This window comes from Thamnophis sirtalis, unplaced genomic scaffold, assembly GCF_051295495.1.
Source record: "Thamnophis sirtalis isolate CommonGarterSnake01/CBP01778 unplaced genomic scaffold, rThaSir2_p1.2 scaffold_14, whole genome shotgun sequence".
NCBI lineage: Eukaryota > Metazoa > Chordata > Lepidosauria > Squamata > Natricidae > Thamnophis > Thamnophis sirtalis.
Genome location: NW_028261394.1, coordinates 679,825 through 698,074, shown reverse-complemented (window position 1 = coordinate 698,074; position 18,250 = coordinate 679,825). Strand labels below are relative to the sequence as shown.

At 55.1% G+C, this 18,250-nt stretch overlaps 1 protein-coding gene across 1 annotated transcript in view; it reads right to left on the bottom strand.

Annotated features, from left to right (window-relative positions):
- Positions 1–18,250, bottom strand: part of GRIN2A (glutamate ionotropic receptor NMDA type subunit 2A) — a 65,066-nt gene that overhangs the window by 20,877 nt on the left and 25,939 nt on the right. Inside the window, exon 4 of the mRNA XM_087728462.1 lies at positions 4,983–5,575. Coding sequence (XP_087584588.1) covers positions 4,983–5,575 — 593 coding nt within the window. The remainder of the gene's footprint in view (positions 1–4,982; positions 5,576–18,250) is intronic.

Genomic DNA, 18,250 nt, shown 5'->3' with positions numbered 1-18,250 from the left:
TGGGAGCATGTGGGAATGAGGCCGTTTCAGTGGGAGCTCTCCTGTGGGAGCACAGCGCTGGCAGGGCAGCCAACACCCCATCACGGCTGCCTGCGTGTGCAATATACTCTGGTGCAAGGGGGCACAACGACCACACTCACAAGCACCGCAACGGCGGTTAAGAAGCAAGTGAAAAATACCACGTGGAAACAATTCCCTTACGCTGGAGGGGCAAAACGCTCCAGGGACTCCACCGCTCGCCAGCCTCCTGAAACAGGCAGGAGGAGGGCAAGGGGGAAAGGAGGAGGAGGAGGCAGGCCGGGGCAAGAGGAGTGGGCGATCAACTGGGCTTGCTTGACTGCCTGATGCCATCTTGGTCACTGGGGAGGCCTCAGAAGCAACGACCGGCGCAGAATGCAGCAGAGGAGGCTGGCAAGCAGCCAAAGAGCAGGTGGATCCCACAATGGCTGCCTCGGGAGGTCTGTAGTGCAGTGTTTCTCAACCTTGGCAACTTGAAGATGTCCGGACTTCAACTCCCAGAATTCCCCAGCCAGCGAATGCTGGCTGGGGAATTCTGGGAGTTGAAGTCCGGACATCTTCAAGTTGCCAAGGTTGAGAAACACTGCTGTAGTGGATCTTACACCAGCCTCACACCTGCAAGAGCCCCTCCTGCTTTGCTCCCAGGATCACAAACACACACACACACACACACATAGTGCACAGGAGCTGCCTGCTCCTTCAGCCCCTTCGCTCTGCAAAGACGCACCAGGCCTTTTAACCCTCAATTGGTTTCAACCATCACTTTAATTCATGCTTTTAACTTCTAACCATTGCGTTACACCCTCAGCGCTTGCCGAGTGGAAAGGGGGGGTGGGTGGGACAACACTGAGCCGGATGAAGCCAGCGTCTAACCCAGGGGGGGGGGCATCCGTGCCCACTGGGCCTCCCCACCACCACCCTCCCTTCAGGAACGCACAAGAAAGAGGAATGATGGAAACATCTGTCCATGGCACTAAGGATGCATTGAAAGATGAACACCGGGAGGCAAAATATTTCCAGGTTCCGCCCTTCGTGCAGGGTGTCTCACACCAGCCCCCCCCTCTCTTCGGGGCCAGATGTTTCTCCTCTTCATGGGGGGGACACCCAACCATCACTTTACTTGCAAACCTCTAAACCCCTCAAAACCCTGAAGCCGGACCGCTGGGAGAAGAGACAGCCAGAGGCCTGTTTAAGCTGGCACCGTCCCCGGGGTTTTGGTGGTGGGAGTCTAAGTAGAGATCTCCCCGAACAAGATCTCCCCTCCTCTCCACAAGGCTGCCCTCTCTGCCCTTTCTGGTCCCTGCCCGCTGGGGGGAGGGCAGCTCAGGAAGAGGCGCCAGGCCCCCTGGGTCCCTCTCCGTCTGGAAGAGGCCGGCCCCTTCCCAGGGTTGCTGCAGATGCCCAGCTGGCGCCTCCTAAGGGGCAATCAGAGACCTTTGGAAGAGGACCAGTCATCTCCCTCTCAGGTTTTCCCCCCTGCCAACTCAGGAGAGATTGTCATCCCTCCTGCTGGGAAATATCTACGGCTCTCATGACTAATAAAGCAGCAAAGCAGAGACGTTTCCACCAAGCAGGTTCATGACTGGGAAGAAGATGAAGTCATGGCCCACGTTTCTCCTCCTCCTCCTCCTTCACCCAAAAGGAAGGGAGAGGGATTAAAGCACTGGGGTGAATTGGGAAGGAAGGCCAAGCAACTGGTCTCATGTGGCGCAGTGGTTAAATGCAGCACTGCAGGCTACTGCTAGATCAGCAGGTCAGCGGTTCAAATCTCACTGGCTCAGGGTTGACTCAGCCTTCCATCCTCCCGAGGTGGGTAAAATGAGGACCCAGATTGTTGGGGGCAATATGCTGACTCTGTAAACCGCTTAGAGAGGCCTGAAAGGCCTATGAAGCGGTATATAAGTCTACTGCTATTGCTATTGCTATTCTCTCCCCTTCTTCACCCCCCCATCTGGTCTCAATTCCACACACACACCCCATTACAATGCTGCCTTATTTTAGGTCCGTCCTTTCAACCCTCCAGGCCTCAGCGCAACCTTCTAGTCGAGGGAATGAGCCACGGCTTCCCCTTCTGCAGGGAATGGCCGAGAGTCCCTTTGCCCTAACGGACGGCCTCTACTTAGAATGTCAGTTTGGTCCCCTTCTGACGTGCAGCCTTGTTGGCCTCCACTTCTTGGCTTTTCAAACGGCGGAATGCTAGAAATGTCGGATCCCATCAATGCAAGAGGTATCTGGGCCAAGACTCATGAGGAAGGAGCGTTCTTGGGCAACACTCGAGAACTGGGGGTCTGAGGAGGGGTCCCTGGTTCCAGCTTTGAAAGCTCAGGCAGGGGGAAGCAGGATCTCCCAATCAGGTGATTATCACACCCTTTGCCTTTCCATCTCCCTTGGAAACAGAAAGACAGCCCAGGCTCAGAGAGACAGACAGACAGACAGATACAGACAGATCCTGGTGCTTCCAGAATAATTGAAGCTGGATGGGGGACACCAGAAAACCCCAACAGGTTAGAGTGGGAAATTGGAAAACTCTCCATTTCCGCCGCAAACTGTTTCCATGCTGTTCCTATTCCACACTTCCTTTGATCTTGGGGTCTTGGAGTTGGCCATGGCAAGTTGACCTGCTCTACACGCCAAGACTCGCCCTCCTCCCAGCCGCTCCGTCTCTCCTGCTCCCTCCTCAAAGGCTCTTCCCCCCCCCATTTCCCTGCCCTTCATTCACACCTTCCTCCCCTCCCAAATTGCTTTTCCATCAGGTCTTTGGAAGCTCCCGGGTGATTTTGGGTTCAGGCGCTTGTGCCTTAAGCCCGCAGCCGAGCCACAGAGAGGGAGCAGAGAAGCCAATCCAGCCCCATCTTGGCTGTGGCTTCTGGGCTCCCTGCCTGCCTTCCTTTGCAGGGGTTTTCTGATGGTACAAGGTGCAAGCAGGATAGTCTTCCGTTGGAAGGAGGCGTTTCGGGTGTGTAAAGGGCCGTGCAGGCTGGTAACAGTTAACAAAGGCGGCAGCATCTCAGGAATGACAAGCACACACTTCCCACCCACCCTCTCTCTCTCTCTTACAAGGCCGTGGCTTCAATGGGAAGGGAAGAGGAAAATGCTGCATTGACAGCAGTGAGAACAGGATGGAGGGAGGGCTCGGGGGGGGGCGTGGTGGCCCTGGGCTTTTCAGGACCCGGAAGAGGCCCCCTTCACAGGGATTGGGATACCCAGAGACGGTTCCACCACAAATGCGCGAACGACAAAAGCACGCCTGACTAAACCGCGGTGACAAAACCGCGCCGACGAATGAGCGCTGAAGCGCGCCGACAACAGCGCACCGACAGAAGCGCACTGTAACCTAACCCTAAACCTAACCCTAAACCTTACCTTAACTTAAATCGCGCTTCTGTCGGCGCGCTGTTGTCGGCGCGCTTTTGACATCGCGGTTTTAGCGCCTCACGCCCAGAGACACAGTCTCCACGCATCTGCCCGCAGGCCTTTCCCCGGGAAAACGAAAGTTTCAGCCGGGGGGCCAAGGCAAGACGGCCACGTGACCCAGAGGGCGAAGGCCAGCAGGGAGGGCAGAGGGGTTGGCCGAGGAGTGATTGGGTGCCCTCCCCATCCCTAGAACAGGAGGAGGTGGCAACAGAAGCAAATCCCGAGGGAGGCCGGAGAGCAGCTCTTGGCTCAAGGCTGGACACACGCAGGTCCTCCGTGGAGAACGGAGGAAAGAGCCAGATTCCCCTTCCTTCCAAAGTGCATCTCTAGCCTCCTGGCTGCAAAACTATCAGCGCGCCAGTCAGTCCACGGGTGACTGTCTCCATATTCATGATTTGGGTTGCCCAAAGCGGGCAACATTTGGGGAAAGTGTGATCAATATCCGGCCCTCTGCAGAGATGAAGGCGAGAGGCTGCTGAGAGGAGCCCCTGGGAAAAGGGGAGAGGGATTTGGGAGGGGGGGGAGAGGTATCTGCATTAGCACATACGCCACGAAGGCAGCCGCCAAACCATGATCCCCCCCCCCGGTCTTTATTTCCTAGCTGCAGAGATGGGCCCCTCCAAAATCAAGAGGGGCGGGGGGAGTCACCAGCCATGAAAGGAGGAAATGTAGAAATAAAGGCAGCCCCGTAATAAGAACTGTTTTCCGAACCGGCTTCCTTTTTGTATTCCGGTTGCAACAGCCAAGGTTGGAGGCTGCATCTCCAGGATTCCTGTGGAATGGCTTCTGAATATTAATCTGACCCTTCTCGGATCTCGGCCCTCCCCTTCTTAAGCCACCCTCCTCCCAAGGTCATTCCTCCTTGCTCCTCCACCGAGGCAGCCTGGACAAGGAGCTCTGCGCTCCGGTACTCACTTGCGTGGCTTAACGTTCTCAGCCGGAGATGCTGCTGCTAAAGGCAGTTTGGGGCCTGGGGAGGGTTTAGGGCACGAGCACTGACCGAGACAAAGGCCCCCCACCCCACCCGAAAAGACTGGGGCAGACGGCAGAGGTCACTTGGAAGCCATTTATCCGAGGGTGGCCACCCGTTCTGCATCCAGTGACATCACCAGCTGCAGGGTCATCTCCTCCTAGCTCAAGGCCTCACGCGTGAAATCTGGCTCTTCGGCCACATGCAGCGGAGGAGACAAAGCAGCCCGAATTTACTCTGCTGCCCAGCGGAGGATGAGCTCAAAGTCTCATCTCGCGTAGAAGGAGCTGCCTGCAGCCACCACGGCGGCTCCCTTCCGCCAGCTGTCAGCAACCCACCAGATTCTTCAGGGTGTTTCCTGGCTAAATTAACCAGCCTAATTGGGTTACTTCCCTTCCTCTTTGCCGCAGCCCGTATCAGACCGGCCTGACCGACAGGGAGGCCCCTGGAGGCAACTGCTGGGGGCCTCTGGCCTTCTGCAGACGCTTCCCTGCACGGAGGCAGCAGACAAGCATCGCTCGGCCTCTCAAAGGCGGATTCTCCTGCTTCCCAGGGCTTGAAAGAACGAAAGGAGCCTTACTTGTGAAGCATGTGGGAGGGCTGCTCGTTGTACTCCGACTGCCCGTAGCAGCTGGTCTTGGCCTCCGGGATGAAGGAATACTTCTGCAGCATGGATGCAGCGGCTGTTGTAATAATCCCAAGGCCATCCCGGATCCGGGCGTCCAGTGTGTAGTCCCACCCGTCATAGGCCACTGAAATCAGCCCCGCTGGGAAATTGTCGGGTGGGGTTTCCATGCTCCCGCTGACCAAGCTGGGGACAATCCAGAAAAAGTCGTAGCCCGTCAAGCCCAAGGACCGGGCTTCGTCCAGGATGAAGGCGGCCTCGTCCGTGGAGCAGTAGAGCAGGATGACCGAAGAGTGGATCTTCTTCAGCTGAATGGTGGACTTGGCGTCTCCGATGGCCGCGTCGAGGGTGACCACGTTCTGCATGTCCCAGCCCACAAAACTGTTCTCCACGGTGTACTTGACGAAGCTGATGAAGTCCCGGTAGCCAGGGAAAATGCTGGTCACCACGGAGAATATGTGCCAGTCGTAGTACTGCATGAACTTCAGCATGATGATGGCCTCCTGTTGGATGGTGGCCCCGAACTGGAAAAAGGTCGACATCTCATCCTGCAAAGGGCAAGAGAGAAAAGAAAGGGGGGGGGCTTCACGTTAGGACGGAGAAGAAGTGGGGCTCCATCCCGGCCCCTCTGCTCCTTCCAGGATTGAAAGGGGAGAACTTTCCTTGGAGGGGCTCCTGGCTTGCGACCCTGAAAGCTGCTTCTTCCCACCTACTTCTCTGTGCCCCGAGGCCTGGCACGCTCTCTTGGGTCGCCCAAGTCCCCCGGCTCCTCTCGCCACCTCTACGAGAGTGTGTCTTTTCCCAACCACGGTTTCTGGTGGGTGGAACTGCCTTGCAGCAGCTACACAAGCCCCTTCTAGCTCAGGGCTGAAATGAGGGTTCTCGGCTTGCTTGTTTTCTTGCAGACATTTCGTGAGCCAACTAGGGATCATCATCGGTGCTACCGGTAGTAGTCACCACCAGTACTGATGATGTTCCCTGTTTTAAGGTCGTGAAACGTCTGCAAGAAAGCTCGGAGCGCCCCAAAGGCCCTTCTGCTCTCTCTGCCTCAACGGCCCGCTCCCACATGCCCATCACGACTGGGTTAACTCCGCAAAAAGAAGATTTCTCTCTCATCTCAAGGAAAAAGCAAACGCGTCCAAGCTGTTAGTCATCAAGCCTAATTGTGCATACAGATAAATTTTAAAAAACTACGTGAAGGCAGCCCCTCCGTTATTCATCGCTGTATTTGTGCCAGCTACAACTCTGCATAATCTGGTGGGCAAGTGGGATGAATCCAGAAGGTCCACCAGGGGACCTTCCCCCTTTTCCCTCCTCCGTCACCTGAAAAGGCGCCACGACTCCCCTCGTGTGCTGTCATCCCCCCTGCACACTCCATGGGTGGAATGAGAAGCCCCCCTCAGCCTTTGCGACGTCTGTCCCAACAACGTGAGACTTTTACAGCAACCAGAGTCACTTCCACAGGAGGCTTCTCCAAACAGCCTGAGCCCCACGTGAGTCACCCCTGTCTTGCTAAGCAACACCCTGTCCAAATCCCCACAAACGGCCTGAGACAGATAGTGGGGCCACCATGCAGACAACCGTCAAAAAGAGGCCTTGGCTGCAGCCGGCGGACACCCCTCCTCCCTGGACCTCCAAGGCAGGGCAGGGAAACGGAGGCTCCGATTGCCCTTTGCACATCCAGCTAGCGAAGGCAGAGAGGGATCACACCGCAAGGGTTTCCACCTGCTCCCAGGTAAGCTGCTATCTTCGGCCTACTTGCCTGCAAGGATCACTACCCAACAAGGTCATTGAAAGGAAAGTAGGCCACCTCCCAATGTCCCTTTGCCCTCCTGTCACACTGCAGCCTTCTCCAAGCTGGTGGACCTTTGCCACTGGTGGAACCTCTGGGGGCTCCTGTCCAAAGTCCCAAGGGCAGGACTCCATACCGAACAAGAATCGATCCTCAAAGACCCTCTTCACCTTGCTTGTTCAGACCGGGAGGCGATTCCGCAGGGAAGGGAGGTCCTACTGTCCATGGCCCACTTCGGCACCTCTGGCGACTCACTCAACCCGCCATCACTGCTGACGACCAGTGACCTAAACACTGGAGCCCCATCTCGCACCAGAGCCACCCATCAACCGCCTCAAGCAGAAGCTTCCTTCCCAGCACCCCGTGTGACAAGGTTCGCGCCTGCCTGCCTGCCTGCCCGCCCTTGGGGGCGCCAGAGAAGGCTGCGGGGATTCCGGGGCAGAGACCAGTCTGGTGCCACTTACTGCTGTGCGAGGACTCTACCCTCGCCCCCCGTCTTCACGCCTCCCTGCCATCTACGTGAGTGTGAGATTCCACCACCCTTCTGAGTGGCGATCCCGGGTGCGACCTCTTGGCTGGAGCAAAGGCCCATGAGCTGGAAATGAAGGCAGCTCAGGCCGGTCCAGTCCCCTCCCTTCTGGACACACCATCCTCCAGGCATTCGTGTTCGCAGCGCCACGAGAGGGAAAGCGAGTGGCTGGGAGATGCGAAGGAGGGTGAGAAACGCTGTTCTCAGCAGAGGAGAAGGACATCGCCCAACCCTCCACAGCCATTAATACACCCATTAATAAGCACCGTCGCCACTGAGGTGGTTTTATTGGACGTGCCATGCTAACCCTGAAAATGGAAACGTTCCGGCTGCTGCGCCTGGAGCTCCTGAAACAGGTTCCTTTCCCTGGAACACAATGCGAGAGCAGCCCACCCACCCACCCACCCTCCCCAAATGAATGAGCTTCTCCTGCTTTCCCTCATCAAGCAGGTGTGCAATAAGCTCTAATTGGCCTTTGGGCTTTGCTGTTCTGGAACCTCCTTGACTGAGTCACAGGATGGAAACCGCAGAGTGGCCACAACTGCCGTGGAACAAGCCCACGGGGAGAAAGGCCGGCTCCTGAGCCCGCCCCTCGGAAGGACCAGGAGGGCAGAGATAGATAGATAGATATTTTATTTGTATGCCGCCCTTTTCCCTGAGGGGACTCAGGGCGGCTCACAGTTCAGGGGGAGGGAGGACAAACCATGTTAAACACATAAAACAATACATCGTTAAAAGCACAACATTCATACAATTCGGGTGGGGTCAATATCTTTAACCCCAGGCCTGTCGGGACAGCCAGGTTTTAAGGGCTGTGCGGAAGGTCTGGAGGGTGGTGAGGGTACGAATCTCCACGGGGAGTTCGTTCCATAGGGTCGGAGCTGCCACCGAGAAGGCTCTCCTCCGCGTGGTGGCCAGTCGACACTGGCCGGCGGATGGAAGTCGGAGGAGGCCTAATCTATGTGATCTAATTGGTCGAGTGGAGGTAATTGGCAGTAGGCGGTCTCTCAAGTACCCAGATCCAATACCATGCAGGGCTTTGTAGGTGATAAGAGATGGGACGGGGGCAACTCCACCGAGCAAGGGGGCCTTCTTAGGAAGGGGCAGAGGCGTCAAGAGCCAGGTTCCGAAGCTGAGATGCAAAAGGGACAAACCTCAGGAGGAGAATGATGGTTCTGGCAGCCACACAATCCTCTTGCCCAACCTGGCTTGAGAGGAACTCTTTTCCCTCTCCTGAGTCAGAAGGGCCTGAGGGTTCGGGGCTTTGCTTGCAGCTGGCTGGGGAACGGGGCTCCTGGAGACCGGCTCCAAGGACACAAGAGAGGAGAAGCATCCCCAGGTGGGCAGGCCGAGCGAGAGAGGCTGCTGTGGGGTGGCCACAAGCCTAGCTATTCCAAGATAATCCCAAACCAGACTCCAGCGACACTGGCACCCTCTCCTGCCAGGGCAGCTGGAGACCTGGTGGCCCAACCAGCATTCCTTGCCAAGGGCTGCTGGAAGCTGATGTTCAGCAGCATCTGGCTGGCCCCCAGCCCCTCCTTGCCTTCCAGTACAAGGCAGCATGTGAAGGGTGTCCCTTCCTGGTGGCTGGAGCCCAAGCCCTTTAACTCCACCCTTCCTCAGTCCTTGGCAACTTCCAGAATCCCCCAGCCAGGCCTCACCCTTGAGCCCCGGGACTCTTGTGCTGCAGGGCATGCAGCTCCCCCTGGTCCCCATGGATGGCCTTGGAGCAGGAAACCTGTCCTGGGGAGCTGAGGGGACCTTCCCTTGCAACTCAGCTGGGCTCCAGGAAGCCCAGATCAGCCTCTCCCAACCCCTCGATTCTTGTTGATTTATCCTTTTGATTTAAAAAGCTTGCAGGGTGGAACAATTGGGAAGAGGAACGGTGGTGGTGATGGCGGTGGTGGTTGCGAGGAAACCAAGAGGGCCTGGCTTGCCTCTTCCCTCTTGGGGATCTTGGCCAGGGGACGTTTCCGTCCAGGGAGCCTTCCTCCTGCTCCCTGCCCTCACAGAAACCGAGGTCTTCCTCTTAACCGCTTCTGGCAGGTCCAACCTTACCATGCAATTTACGTCTTTCTAAGAATTCCGCAGAACCGGGAGATGCAATTTCCTCTGGCGGCTGATAAGTAGGCAGATGGCACTCTCCCCCGAATTCCCCTCGGAGAAAACTTTGATTACTATTCCGCTGCTTTCTGCCTACTCTCCCTTCCAAACAACGGATGGGCTTGTCTCCCCTGGAAGGCCAAGCAGACTAATTGCAGGCAGCCAAACCAATCAACCCAACTGGGGGGCGGCTGAGTAAACGGGGGCCGTTTTTCTCTCCCACAGGCCCATCCTCGGCTTGGTTGCGCTGCAGAAGAACTGGGCCGCCCAGAGGCCTTCCTTGCCCTGCGGGCCTCTGCCTGCCTACATCGGGAGCTTCTGGGTCCTCCTGTAGGGCTGCAAGATGGGTTTAGTGCAGAGGTCCCATCTGGCACCCCTGAGGTGTTTTGGGGGTCACCTCAGCTGGCTAGAGAGAAGGATAATGGAGGGGCAGGGAGAGAGAGGTGGTCATGGAAACGATATAGCTGACCACAAGGAGCATGGAGATGATGAAGATGAGGATAAGGAGCATGGAGATGATGAAGATGAGGAGCATGGAGATGATGATGATGGAAATATATATCTATGGAAACCTTTGCTTGGAAGGCAGAACACAAACCCTTCATTTTCTGGAGGTGGGCTAAGAAGATTCTCCCCCTCCAACTACTTGGTGGGAAGGGGAGTCTCTCCTTCCTCCACTGGCTGCAGAGCTGCAAGTTCCACGTGGCACAAGGGGCTCTCCAGGCATGGCAACTTTCAGACTTGTGGACCTCGACTCCCAGAATCCCCCCAGCCAGCCATGCGGTAGATCCTTAAAGTACGAACCCAACTAGGGAATTCTGGGAGTTGAAGTCCACAGGTCTCAAGGAGGCGTCCCTGGGCCAGGTCCTTGGGGATCAGGGTTCAAAGCCAGGATTCTCCCATTTGCTTTGGTCTGACGTACCAGGAGGGGCAACCTCTGGGACCCCTGGAGGGGCTGGCTCTGAGCAGATACTGAAGAGAGGTGAGCCCGGCCCCCTTTCCAAAGCAGAAGGAAAGCACTTTTCCCTCCAAAGAATCCTTCCTGCAGATTCAGCTCCTCGTGGAAGGAGCCCCACACTTTCCCTCCCTAATTGTGCTCGGCTGGCTTCAGAGACTTTCATCTCAGATTTGCTCAGCTTGATGTTGACTCATGCGCCAGGCAGAATTCGGAAGTCACGCCATGCTTGTTAAGCGAGAGCAGGAGTGAAGGAAAGCACCCAAACTCCTCTAGTTGCATAAGCCGCATCGCAAGGCGTCCGGATACCTGATTTGGAGATCGCAGAATGAAAGTGGCCGGAGGGGGGGGAGGAAAGCCAGGGGCAGGAGGAGCGAGCGAGGGCAGGGGGTACCAGTGGCACGGAAACCAAACGAGGGGGGGATGGGTTCGATTTTGAGGTCACTTCATGTGCACGTCTGACGAAAGCCAGGAGGCCTCTGCAGACCCCCCACTCCACAGCCTGGACTCAGGGACAGGGCTGGGGGCAGGAAAGCCAAACCCTTTGGAGAGGAAGTGCCCTCACTCTGGCCGGGGGGGGGGGGCTGGATTGGCAGGAGGGGACTGTCTGAGTTTCTCCCCCAGGAGCAGCCGGCCTTGTGAGGATCCGCAACGCTCGGACTTCCCCCCTCCTCCCCAATCAGCCCCCCCTTCCCTTCCGATTTGCACAGAAAAGCCTTGCACGCCCCTCCCTCGCTGGCAAAGCCCCTCCCCCAAAGCCCCCCAGGCACCCTCCTCTCCTTAGTCAGGGAACACGGAAGGGAAACACGGATTCCGTTCTTTGAAAAGAAGGAATGAAGTTTATTCTGCCTGAATCTCAGGTGTGTTGGTCAAGGACCACTCAAATGAGAGATAGCAATAGTTAGACTTATCTACCGCTTCATAGGGCTTTCAGCCCTCTCTAAGCGGTTTACAGATTCAGCATATCACCCCCAACAACAATCCGGATCCTCATTTTACCCACCTCAGAAGGATGGAAGGCTGAGTCAACCCTGAGCCTGGTGAGATTTGAACAGCTGAACTGCTGAACTGCAGTCAGCTGAAGTATCCTGCAGTGCTGCATTTAACCACTGCGCCACCTCGGCTCTTATAATCTTTTATAAACTGGAGTGGAAAAGATGGATCGACTATACTCAAAATAAATACGGGACTAAGAAATTCCAGATAGTTTATGACTGAAGAAACAAGGAATGATATAATCTGTTTAGAGCTAGCCTAGCAAAGAGGAGTTAAAGCTCAAATGAAAGATGATATTAACTTTTTTTAAAGTTTATCTTAGCATATCTTTGTTAAAGATTTATACCCTGTATTGGTTCTGGGAAGTTGGGGGGGGGGAGGTTGGGGGGGGTTCGGGTGGGGAGGGCAGGGGGGGAGGTAAACATTTGTAAAAGTTTTTTTTTCTAAAATTTTCAATTAATAAAAAGAAAGAAAAGAAGAAATGAAGTTTATTCTGCCTGAATCTCAGGTGTGTCGGTCAGTGTCCGTCCATCCGTCCCCAACCGCCCCCCCCCCGCTCACTGCCTACAAAGTTAGTTTAGCTGCTGACTGAAGGAAGAGCATCTCACAGCGTGTGTGTTTCACGCTGTCTGTGTTTGGAAACAAGCGCTTCGTTCTCACGTGATCATCTCACATATTTCTGCTCCACGGCGTTTTCTTCCCACTTGCGCCAGAAGCTGTTTCAATTTCTTCCCAACTTGCAACCAGCCCCATATGATCCAGCCCCCCAAAATATCGCCCCCAATGCCCCCCCAAAGTGGGTGCCTGCTCAGCAAAGACCAGGCCCTCCCTGCCACTCCACAAAAGCGGTGCCAGTTAACGGGCCACGACTGGAGAGGGCCTTCAGGCGGTCAAGGACTTCTTCTAGGGGTGCAGCTTCAGGGTGGCTGGTGAGAGTTTTCGGGATGGGTCCTGGCCAGTTTGGGGAGGGGAGGTCCCAGGAGGGTCCCTTTCTCTGTCTCCTCCCCCAGGAAGGAAGCCAAGTCACAGAACATCTGGGAAGGTTCGCCCTCCCTCCGCAGAGCCCAGCAACAGCTGGCAGGAGGAGGACAGACCATTCCTGATGCCTGAAGGCCCTCAACCCCATCCCAAGGTCAAGGAGGTGGATGAGGCAGCCCTGCAGAGTCCTTGGCAAGTTTGTGGGATCCAAACCTTCTTCCACTATTTATTTTTTCCCAACTTTTCATCCACTGACCCCGTTTCCTGATCGGTTCCAAGTCAGCCCCTCCACACTTTGTAGCCCAGACAAGGGGGGGTCCCTCTTGGCCGCTTCTTAAATAACCCCACCTGTTAGGACCCCGTCCCTGCTGCCCTTCTTATACTCCCTAGGGCAGTGTTTCTCAACCTTGGCCACTTGAAGATGTCTGGACTTCAACTCCCAGAATTCCCCAGCCAGCATTCGCTGGCTGGGGAATTCTGGGAGTTGAAGTCCGGACATCTTCAAGTTGCCAAGGTTGAGAAACACTGCCCTAGGGCACCAAGAAGGGGAGGGGAGAAAGGTTTTGGGGAGGGGGAATCTCTCTTGCCACTGCTTGGGCTCCAGAGCAACGAGTGGGGAGGAAGCTGGAGTGAGAGGCCAGCTCAAGGGCGGCTTCCTGGGCAAGCAGCCCCAGGACGGCCTTCCACTCCGTCCAGGGAGCCAGAGAGAGCCTCGAGGGAAGGGAGCCATCCTTGGAGCCAGAAGGGAGGGCTGGAGAGGGGAGGGGGCGCTGGGGCTGGGCTGCAGGGGCTCCTGAAACAAGGCAAAGCCTTCCCATCCCCCGCCTGCTCTGCACGGAGACTGCAGTGCTTTGATGAACCGCATTGTCAGGCTCCTTCTGCACCACTCGCAGTTCCTCGCCTGCGTTGCAAACTGGGGGTCCTGCTGCAGAGACCCCCGGCGAAGGCAGAGGCCTTCCCCATCCCTATCCAGCCTTTTCCAAAAGAGCCAGGACGCCGGAGCCAATGACCTTGCGGAAATCCTCCTCATTGACTTCTCCCCGTTACACCCGGGGCCTCTTTCGGTTAAGGAAGGGCTGGGGGGGTGAAGCCTCCCTTTCCAGCTCTCGCGGCAGATGAGGGGCCTCCGCAGGTAGGAAGGTGACGGGCGGAGCCGCCTGGAGATGCCGAGAGGAGGAACGAAGGGAGGCAGAAGTCGGGGAGACTTTATCCAACTGCACAAAGAGCAATAAGCCCTTTTCCCCTACCTCCCCCCAATTGGGCCTGGCCCTTCCCTTCCCCTCTTCGTCAGGTGCTCAGCCTTATTTATCATGCCAGACCTTTCCAGCTCCGAGCCGGAAAAGAGACGGAGGCTGCAGAGAATGGGGGGTGGCTTGCAAGCCAAACTTTTTTAATCTACAGCAGTTAGACTTATATACCGCTTCATAAGGCTTTCAGCCCTCTCTAAGCGGTTTACAGAGTCAGCATATTGCCCCCCAACAACAATCCGGGTCCTCATTTCACCCACCTCGGAAGGATGGAAGGCTGAGTCAACCCTGAGCCGGTGAGATTTGAACAGCCGAACTGCAGTCAGCTGAAGTAGCCTGCAGTGTTGCATTTAACCACTGTGCCACCTCCACCTCCCCCCGTTTTTGACCCAGTAGGCTCAGTGCGGGGCAGCCCCACACCAGAACTAAGGGGATCCAGCCGCCAAAGCTCCCGGGCTGCTCTTGCCTCTTTGCACGGATTCTGTTGCCCAGAATCTTTTAAGGATACCAATATTAATAACCAGTCGAGGCAAAAGGAGCCGGGACGGCTGAAGTATCTCTGCACACAGGGGGAGAATTTTTTCCATGCAGGAAGAAGTCAAGGGAGCCACTCCAGAGCTCCGAGGCCTCTTCATGGGAAGCATCTGCTCTGGGGCACCCCGATGGCCTTCCGCGAAGGGGCTCGCTCACAGCACGGAGAACCCAAGTCTTCCAGAGCACCAGGAGGCCACCAAATGACCAACCAGAGGGGGGGGGTGTATCCCACATACAGGCAGAAGACCCCGCCCAGTGGGACCTTCGCTCCTCAGCTCTTCCGTCCAGCCAAGAGCTGACTGCTCAACAGAAGCATTTGCCTGCCTGCCATTTTAAAGCCATCTTTCCATCTTAAAGCCGGACCCTTCCCACTCTCTCGGCCTTCCGAAAAGCCACCAAAACCTGGCTGTTCCGGCAGGCCTGGGGCTGTTGATCAATGTCCAGCCCCACCTAGACAGAATGGACGGTGTGCTATTTTAAAAATTGTATTTTTTATTCTTAATTTTTAACTTTTTTATCTTGTCTCTGTAAGCTGCCCAGAGCCCTACGGGATTCGGCGGCATACAAATTTATTAAATTTCAATTTTCTGCTTTTACAAGTGATTCTCGACTTACGACCAGAATTGAGCCGAAGATTTCTGTTGCTCAGTGAGGTTTTTCCCCACTTGATGACTTTTAGAAACACAGGCACGCCTTGTGGGAAAATACGGGCAGAATCTGAGCGGCCAACAAAATGTTTGTGGAGAGAGGAGAAAGGAGAGAGAAGTGGATGGATTCGGCTGGATTTGCCCTGATCTGCTCATTTCCACAGGCTCCCTTTTCAGAGCTATTTATGGGAGGTTTGTGGTGAAAAGAAAACCGGGTGAGATTATTGCGAGATACAATCTACGGCTCTATTCAAACCTGGCACCGTGAACACCTTTGCTTCGCATAAGCTTCCCTTCCGCAGGACTAGCCAAGGTCCAGTTACCCCCACGGGGGCCACAGACTCTGTTTGCTTACATCCTGCAATGAAAGCGCCATGAAAGGGAGAGTAAAATACGATTACAAAATGAATAAACCTTGATGCTAATTGGCAACGGAAGCAGAGGAAGAGGAGATGAGGAGGAGGGGTTCTGAGCAGATAAGGAGCCTCACCTGGAGGCTGGAGAGTCTTTAGGTGTCATGAAAAGACAAGAAACGCACAGAGGGTCAGGGTTTACCTGCTCCTCAGCCTGCGTTACAATTTTGCACTCTTTGGGCAGGGAGAAAGCAAAACCCCTCTTCAAGAAGAGGAGAGAAGCAAGGAGCAAAATATGAAATGAGATGCAAAGGTGAATCAATCAACTAACCGATCAATCGCTCGCTCGCTCTCTCCCTCTCTCTGCCTCTCTATGGGGATGTATAAGAATCACCATTTTTTTTTCTGTTTTGGAGAAAGCTTACATAGTATATACCAGTGTTTCTCAACCTTGGCCACTTGAAGATGTCCGGACTTCAACTCCCAGAATTCCCCAGCAGTGGTTAGGACAGTGTTTCTCAACCTTGGCCACTTGAAGATGTCCGGACTTCAACTCCCAGAATTCCCCAGCAGTGGTTAGGACAGTGTTTCTCAACCTTGGCCACTTGAAGATGTCCGGACTTCAACTCCCAGAATCCCCCAGCCAGCATTCGCTGGCTGGGGAATTCTGGGAGTTGAAGTCCGGACATCTTCAAGTGGCCAAGGTTGAGAAACACTGGTATATACTACATTGAAGCGGGGAAAGCTAGTGATATTTTATTTAACTGGCAGTCAGGAAAACGTAGGTTTTTTTCCAGCCGCGTTTCTCCCCGGGCCTCGTCCCAGCGCTCAGCATCTTTGAGAGCTCTGGGTACACAAGCAGACTCATTATCTCTCCCACCCCCCAAGGGAATCAGGCCAAACAAATCTTCCCCATGTATTCCGGAGGGGATCTCCCTGCACAGAGGGAACGCTGGAGAATTGAGACGGCTTCCCACCCACCCAGCCTCCCTCCCGCCCGCCCACCGCCCACCCGCCTGGGGTCTCCGTCGATTCAGTGGCTTTTCAAAGCAGTGCAAAACGTCTCCCACCCACCCCGGCCACCCCCACTGTCCCTTCCGGACCCCCTCGAGGCAGAGGGCAAGCCAGGACCCTGGGCCAGACAGTGGGGTGGGCACACCAAGGATTTCTCCTGATGGGAAGGTGTGGGGGAGGTTTAGACCCAAAGAGATGGACATGGCCCACCTATGAGATGGCTTTAAAATGGCAGGAGCTGGAAGGAAGGAAGGAAGGAAGGAAGGAAGGAAGGAAGGAAGGAAGGAAGGAAGGAAGGAAGGAAGGAAAGGATGGGAAGGAAGGAAGGAAGGAAGGAAGGAAGGAAGGAAGGAAGGAAGGAAGGAAGGAAGGAAGGAAGGGTCTGCCGCACACCCTCTATCCTATGGAGCCTTCAGTTCATCCGGCTTGAAGTCCTGGAGACCTCCTGTCAGAAAATGATGCCGTTGGGAACATCAAAAAACTATGGGTGCTTCTGTAACCCCCCACTTCAAGGCTGCAGGAGGGGTAGTTCTGCCTCCCCCAACAGCCAAGCAGGGAAGGCTGGTCAGGAAGCCCCCAGAAGAGCCCCCGCAGCTGCCCAAACCCCCTTCCTCTCCGCCCAGAGGAAGAGGAGGGGAACTGGTGCATGAAGGCTACCAGCATCCCCACATTTTGCTGCCTCTGTTGGTTTTCCTTTTCCTCCTCCATTGCTCCTCCTCCTCCTCCTCCCTCCATTTATGGTTGTTAACTTGCATTAACCTCCAGAGGATCCACTGGACGAAGCAGAAATTAAACGGCGTCTCTTGGGAGAATCTCTTGGGAGGCAGGTCTCTCTTGCCACAGCAGAAATTAAGAGGGGCCCGATATGAAGTGGGGAGGTCACCTCGCAGGATCTAACCATCTGGCCAGCCACATCCACGTCCAGAAACGTTATTTAAAAAAATGAAAGAAAGAAAAAAACAACTCCCCACTAATCCATTCAAGAGGAAGTAAGAGGAAGAAAAACAGAAGCCAGCTTGGGGGAGGAGGGAAGCCTGGATCCATCGTAACCGTCGGTGGGTCTTTCCTAGAGATCACACAAGCAAATGGCAGGCCAAACAATTCCACGATCCAAGCCCAAAAGGGGGAGGGGGTGTTCCACTCCTTTGTGGAAGCCGCTTGAGACCCCCCCCCCCCCGCCCTTCCCTGGGTCTCCCCTAATGCTGCGAGCGCCTGTCTTTTCTGCACCAGGGTTTCTCAACCTCCACGACTTTAAAACAGGCGGACTTCAACTCCCAGAATTCCCCAGCCGGCAAAACTTCTGGGAATTGAAACCAGAAAGGCTGGGTGGAAATCCGGGAGAGGCGGGCAAAGTGCCCCCTCCCCTCCAAGAATCCGGTCTGAAGCCCCTCCGAGCAGGAGATCAGCCCAGCCTCGACTTTCAAAGGCCTCCCGCTGAGATGCAAATGGTTATTTTTATCTGGAATCCAGATATTAAGCCAGCATCAGAAGCTCAACTTTGCAACGCGCGTCATGTCAAAGGGGCCAGTTCAGAAGGGGCTTGATCAGAGTTTGCCAAGTAGGAAAGCCGCTCTGCTTTTGAGATGGGTAGAGCGACTCCCGGCATGCTGGCTGGGGCATTCTGGGAGTTGAAGTCCACACATCTTAGCCAGGGCAAGTTTGAGAAACGTGGCGTTAGATTTTTCTCTTCAGTTTACAATCCATTGCGCCAAAGAGCTAATTAAAATCTTCTCCATCTCCACTTAAATACTATCTAAAGACCAAGCAGATAAAAACTCAGAGCCAATTCAAAGTGTTGTTTCTGTGCACGCACGTCACTAATTTGTGGCAAGCAGCCAGATAGAAACTGTAGAGCAATTCTAAAGAATTTAAAAAGGCCATTTAGCGCAATATTAATCTATAGACAGACAGTTAGTTTATCAAGGCAGAAGTTCTGTGTATGTGTGCGTGCGTGCGTGTGTAGGGGGTGTAACAGATTGGGGGGGGGGGGGACCAAATCTCATTGTTATCCCTTACATGGAAATGCACATTAATTCCACCAGTGTGAGAAACTGGATCTTCACCATTTGCATCTG